General features: G+C 41.6%; 1 protein-coding gene across 3 annotated transcripts in view; it reads right to left on the bottom strand.

The window, feature by feature from the left end:
- atp8b2 (ATPase phospholipid transporting 8B2) overlaps positions 1-6,282 on the bottom strand; it is a 24,046-nt gene extending 17,764 nt beyond the window's left edge. For 2 of the 3 annotated variants that reach the window (XR_003463657.1, XM_019271521.2), the window contains exon 1: positions 1,105-1,401. Coding sequence is in view for 2 of the 3 variants with exons in the window: in XM_019271521.2 (XP_019127066.2) it covers positions 1,105-1,207 (103 nt within the window). In the remaining variant the exon portion in view is untranslated. Of the gene's footprint in view, positions 1-1,104; positions 1,402-3,572; positions 3,641-6,091 lie in introns of those variants that run through there. The other variant, XM_019271530.2, reaches the window with a different exon arrangement.
- Positions 6,283-7,118: the final 836 nt, after the last annotated feature.

The following is a 7,118-nucleotide window of genomic DNA, read 5'->3' as shown; positions in this document are numbered from 1 at the left end:
ACCCCCCCCCCCCCCCCCCCCCCCATGACTGGACATGTGAGGGCACGTGCCACAGTTCAGAGCTCCTTGTCACTGTGAGAGACACACACTTTCACAACATGATGAACACAGACAGAAGTCATGATGATAATGATCTAAGAGCACAGTCAATCTGAGCTATGGGAAATGCTGATGTCCTTGCCATGACTAAACCTAAATCAGGATCAGACTCTATGCCAAAGTGATCATCACTCACTGTGGCTGATTCAATTAGATGAAAATGGGATAGTGCAACCGTCTGCAGTTTTGCGTGTGCACATACACACACACACACACACACACACACACACACACACACAAACACAGTGATCTAATTTGTTGGAAAACGATGCGACTAACACAGTGACAGACTGATGGGCTGGAGGTCAAATGAAGGTGGACATCCGTGCCGTGTGATTTGTGATAGTTAAGCTAAGGAATAAGGATACAGACGAGGCAGTGCAGTTACAGCGGAGGCTGGCGCCTGGAAGATTGATCAGCGTCTCAGGCGGCAGAGACAAGGACATTATCTAACTAATTTACACAAAATTCACATACTCTGACTCTTGCTTACACGTGCACATCTCGCTAATGTAAACACAGTTTCATAATGGGAGGTAAACATCAGGAAAACAGCTCAAATAGAGCAACTACTTTGAGTCAAACAAAGTCCTAATACTGGAGCTGAAAACAGAAAACAAACAAAGGTGACATTGAGAAAAGCACTGATTGGCGAAAAATGTGCGAAATTAAGAATAACTAACATAAAGAAAAACAGCTCTCGTTATTATTTATCTTGTTAAATCTACTGTTTGACAGTTCATATCAAAGACATGCCAGCAGACACAAAGTGGTACAGTCCAAAAAAGCCATATCAGTCTTGTTGTGGGACATGTAATATGATGACACATACACAGAGATAAGTATATAATGTGGTGAGTGAGATGAAGATTTGTTGGGATGAGGATGGGAAATGATGTTTATTTGTTTATACACTCAACCACCTCATGACGACGACCACCACGATGATGATGATGATGATGATGACAGTAAACACAGGGACATAATGCTCACACAGACTCGTACCTGCCCGCTTCTTTTTATCTCCATTTAGTCCTTTCTGTTTCTTTCTTTGCAGTGGGAGAACGACTGGAAACCATTTCTCCGGAATGTCTTTCAGTACTGTCATCTTGACTTTACAACTAACAGTCGCCGTCTAAATTCTGGTTAGATGTGCGCTGTTTCAAGCACACATGACCGCCACATCTTCGCAAAGACGCGGCTGGGATGAAGCTCGGGTACCAACTTCGCTGAAGTTGGATTAACCGCGCAGCGTCCCATCCCTGCCTCTCTGTTGCTGCCTCCCCAAACGCACACACACACTCTCTCTCTCTCTCTCCCTCTCTCTCTCTCTCTCTCTCTCACACACACACACTTGAGTCCATTCCTTGCTCTATTTTCTCTCCCTCCTGCCGCAAAAACACTGAGGTCATTTTCTGTAATAAGGTCAGTCAGCAACTTCACGGCGAATCTGTCTCTAGAAACGGACTGCTTCAGATTTATATTATACACATTAAATATATAGATTGTGAATGTTGCATTTTTTTAAAAATTTTTTTGCATCACTGGTGTTTTATCAACTCTGCACGTCGGCAGCTTCATCAATCAACTGACGCATCCATGTGCAAAGTCTGCAACCTCAGCATTAAATTTCATCCACAACATAAACACTGACCGCCGCTGTAGGCATTACGTAACCAGGTCTGAGTTTGATGGGCGTTACCATGGCAACCGCCCATTGCAGGGATCCCACAGCTGAGCGTGAGGAAGCTGGGCGCCATTTCGGATCTACGAAGCACGAGGTGATTGGAGCAGCGGCTGCCCACTGCGTAAAGAGCCAAAGTGGCTCGTGCAGCAGTGCAGTTTCCTGCGCCTTTAAACTGGAGAAGGTGCACTGCAATGGGCGGGGCCAAGCAGGTGCCTGAGCACGTGCTGCACGACGTGCCTCGTGCCGACACATTAAAAGATCGCTTACACACACACACACACACACGCACACGCTTCTCTTGTGCGTTCCCTGATCATGCGTTGTGCAGACATTAGACAAACTGCAGGTGATCTTTCTAGTTTGCATTTCCGCCACAGCCAGGCCCAAAACATATCTTTAAAATAGTGACAATGTGAAATGTTTCACAGAATAACAGATTAAGAGTCAGACCTGTAATTTGGCAGTCCTATAGTACGGTATTTATATCTTATATATAAGTGACCTTCATGTCAGTCACAGATGATGGATGGATTGATATGTTATTATGAATAAGATTCTACAGAATTGTATCCTCCGGGCCTGGAACAACATGACTATCAGCCAAACTGTGTCAAGTCTCTAACGTGCAAGAAAAAGTGACAGCATAGTATATAAAATATGAGATTAACAATCAAAATCTGATGTCCTGCAATGCCTCCTTGTTACACTTAAAGTAAAGTACGACTGCGGTCCCCTGTGCACTTGGCAATAATCCTGTTAATAATTCTCACTAAAATCGGATTTGACAACAACAATAAAAATTAACATCATGTACTTATTTACCTCAAAAATGTACTTTATTAATCCCATATTCAATGTTTACACACACACACACACAGACCCAAAATGCATACATGCACACCAATTGTAGGGAGAGACGTTAGAGTGATGGGAGTGCTACATAGTTAGGAGTGGGCGCCTTGCTCATGAGCACCTCTGCAGCGACCAGGAGGTAAAATGGCACCTCTTCAGCTACCAGTCCACACTCGAACTGGTCACCAAAACATTTATTGAAACATCTGAATGAAACATGAGAGGCATGTTATATGTGTGCATTTTATATGTGACGGTAGTATCAACAGAGAAGATGGCTACGCCGTTCACTCCTTTCAGCCATCACCAGTGTTGACATTCTTTGTCTAGATATTTACTAATGTATTGCATATATGTTAAGTGAGGTGGAGCAAGTAATTTATTATAAAACGCTGCAATGTGATGAGTGTTTCTATCAACATATCGTTACTGTATGTGGATTAAACACATGACTGCATTCATGTGTCACCTCAAAACTTACCACAACCAATATATCAGTTATCAGGCAATATTGGAGTTTATTAACTATTAACTTATTAACTATAAGTTTATTATCAAACTAAACTACACATATCTTTGTCACTTGTGTGTAAAATATAACTACTTTGACGGATCATTGCAATGATGTGTGTTTTTATATAAAAAGAGTATTAGCCTATATATCAGAATTTTTTACTCTTTAATATCAGCTTCAACCCAAATAATCCAGTATCAGGCGGCCTCTAGTCTGGACAATTCGATTAGAATAAATCCTATGTGCATTTATACCTGTGTGTTAATAATGTGTTTAAGTGCTGACTACAGTCTAGTCACTTAAAACACTTGTTAACACACAGGTAAAAGCCCAGACTCTGTGGGGCCTTAAGAGCTTTCCCATCAAAGAGAAACTCTAACTTCCCCATTACCTAAAAGCACAAGTGATTAGTGTGTCTACCTGGAGGAGGCCTCTTTCTGAACATCTCCACTCTGCCAGCGTCCTTCTGCTATGGCCCATGGGATTGTCTGCAGGGGAAAGAAGAGGAGGTGAAGGACAAAGAAGAGAAGTGGCCTTAATTTTTAAGATTGAGGAGTGAGGAAATGGGGGACACACACATAGAGAATTAGTAGTTATAGAAGAGGTGGTTGAAGTGAGAAACATAAACTGAAGTGAGACAGAGAAAGTGTTCACTTTAAAAAAAAACAAAAAAACAAAGTCTGTAGTAAGTGATGCATGCAATTCACTGTCATGTCCTTTTTTTGGTTTCACGGACTGAAAAACACTTCACAGCGAGAAAGTGAAAATCAATCAGGCATTACAACCCTTACACAACAGGACACACACACACATACACACCAGACCATCTCTGGTGTTCGAGCCATAATGAGGAAATGACATTCAGCTTAGAGCTGCATCTGTCTCTGTGACACACATTGTCTGGGGACTGGTGGCTCAGACCAGATCCACTGTCAGGATCTGGGGCGGTATTTTTCCTCTCCTCGCTGTCCCCTCTACACTCTCTTTACATTTCTGCTGACCTGTTAATATTACACACCTAACTGCTTTCAATCACTGCATTTTATCTCGGCTAAAGAGCAGCGCAGAACAGGCTGAAAGATGAGAGATGAGGGTGCAGAAGCGAGGCGTTATACATCTTTTTGTGTCTGGGTTGTAGTGTATACTAGAAGGTACAAACAGGATGGCTGACAGGGGCTCGAGGAAGCAAGCCTCCAATCAATACTCCTGAGAAAGAGCAGCTCGGCCTCTCTCCATGTGAGTTGGGCCGATCACCTTTCAGATACAGTTTCCAGCATCGTCTCTTGTCCTGTCACACACTATCTTCGTTTCTTGCATGCTCTCTACTCACTTTCTACACCATATACCGCCTCTTTATCAATCGAATGGAGACTATGGAATGAGAGGTGTTTACCATGTTCTCTCACCTCTGTCCTCTCATCAGTCTTTCAGATGTCACATCCCTCCCTCCCTCTCGTTCTCCATCTGTGGCTGACGTTGTGAATAACCCTACAGACCTGCAGTGTCCTTATGGAATAAAGCTGAGTGATAAACCTCAGGGACACGCTGAATATCAGAGCACCTTTCTTGGCTTCTGGGAAAAAATTCCTTTCATCTCTGTCACTGAAGTCTGGCTGAAGTTTTAGAGGAAATGCTTTGAACTGCAACACCAAGTACCTCACATCTTAAACATCACAAAAAACAAGCATTGATGTACTGTAGTCTATACAATATTCCTGTATTGTCTGCAGTACACTTTTCAGTTTATTTTTAATCTTGTCAGATAAACTGTAGACTGCCTCTTCAACAGTTCAGTCAGTATGTAATATTCCCGCTCAGAAGGCAGGCTGCATTTATAGGTATAAAGCCTATAAGCCTCTAAGTGTCTTTTATTTTGTTTTGTTTTTTTTGTTTTGTGTCTTTACGCAGTAATAAACTGGGTTTAAGGGGACCTCAGAGTATTTTACAGGGTCTCCTCTGACATACTACTATAATAAATTATAATTTAGTATTTTGGTATCTGCATTACATGCTATTAACCCCAAGACTACTATTGTTACTATCATATCCACTCAACAAACTGAAACCCTAACCCTAATTACGTTACAGGTTTTTAATGTCTTCTAATATACAACCATAATGCATACTATGATATCTGCATGCTGTTCAAATGAACTACAAGTGTAGTCTAGTGTGTCTATAGTTACTGTAATAAGGAAGCAGAGAACTAGAGTAGACTTAAATAACTGCTATAACAAAGTGAAGTCATCATGCGATTGGCTCGTTCAGAAGACTGCTTGTATATTTGTTGAGGAGATATTAAATTTAAAGATGAGCTGATGTGTGTGGCATGATAACATACAGGTCTTTATCTTTGTGTTTTAATAATTTTCAGTGTCTGCAGTGCTCTACATGCTCAACACATCTTCAAACTGAGTGGTGTTTAGGTCAGTTGTTGTATATTAGTATATACTGAGGTTTTGTGGTATATGCCTGACATCCTATTAAAGACTGCATGGCTGTAGGTCACTTACTTTCATAAGAAGCTCTGAACAAACAAACTGAAACAACAAAAGATAAGAATAAGTCTGACAAAGTTAAAGCAGAATGTAATTAGCCTGTTCAAACTGAATGACATCCAGGGACAGCAGTGATGTCTGGAGTCAACACACAGAGACATAACTTTCACTTTGACTTTAGGAAAATGTTTTGACTAAAATCAGAACTAGACTAACCTCAAAAATCCCCTGAAACTAAGAACTACATCTACTGTACATGGACAGCTTTAATGTAAATCACATAGTCTGGTGCAGTAATAAGAGCTGAACACTTCACCATGAAAACCGAGACACACATCAATACTTTCAGCCTGATAAAGTAAGACTGCAGAGCAAACTGGCCATACATGATGGGGGGGCGCCTAACCACCGCTTTCAACAGCTCAGGAAACACACACCTACCTTTACAAGTTGGCGTTATAAATATCTTTCTGGTGGAGACATCCTCGCTGCTCCTCTCGCCGAGGTCATGGTGAGGTTTCCGGCTTGAATTGGACGAACTGGCCCGTGATGAGGTGGGAGGGTGAAGCAGGAACCCTGGATGCGCTGCTGGAGACACCGTGTCGAGGTGAGGGAGGGTTTGGCTTCGGGCAGGGGAGAGGAGAGAGGAGGAGAGAGGAGGGGAGAGGAGGGGCTGCACCTCCTTCACCTTCTCCACCTTCTCCACCTCCATCTGAACCTTTTACACATGGGGATCTAACATTTAATGCTGCATCTGTGGTGGTATTTAAAAAAAATATTATTATTATTATTGGAAGCAAATTTTGATTTATTTCAACCTCTTTTTATTCTTATTCATATTTTTATCAAATCTTCGCTCTTTTAACAGCCTGAGCACATACTTTATTATTTATCACTAGCCATGTGCTTCTTTTCCCCCCTTTTTGTGTCATAGCGCCCTCTACTGCCTCTGTCAGCATATATTTGCTTCAACATCTGTCCACTGCTCAAGGTCGAAACATCTGCATTGCCCACCATAATGCAAAGAAATACTGTAACATACCTATGGGAACCTACTCCTGCATCTGTAGCTTCAACAATGTACATACAAACATGTTGAATGATACCATTGTAGTGCAGTATCTGCAAATTCAAGAGATAGATTAAAAACCTGTAAAGTGAGAATTTAATCATTTGCCATAGAAAAAAATGTTGTTGTTTTTTTATATTACAGCTTATAGACATCTATGAACATACTGGACCCCAACCATAATTTAAAGAGCTTTACCTGAACAAAACTACTTCTCTGGAGATTGTAAGGCTATATGAGATTTCATACCTTCATCCAGAGATGCTCCGCTTTACACAGAGGATAGAAAGAACAGGAAGATGAACAATGTGATGACCATTTCTCTGCATGTCATTCCCCGTCTCTCTCTCCCCACATTCCAGTCACTCTTCAGCTGTCTCTATCAAATAAGGCTTGAAG

The sequence above is a fragment of the Larimichthys crocea genome, chromosome XIII, assembly GCF_000972845.2.
Source record: "Larimichthys crocea isolate SSNF chromosome XIII, L_crocea_2.0, whole genome shotgun sequence".
NCBI classification, from domain to species: domain Eukaryota; kingdom Metazoa; phylum Chordata; class Actinopteri; family Sciaenidae; genus Larimichthys; species Larimichthys crocea.
Note: the sequence above shows the minus strand (reverse complement) of the source record. Positions and strands in the feature narration are given on the sequence as shown.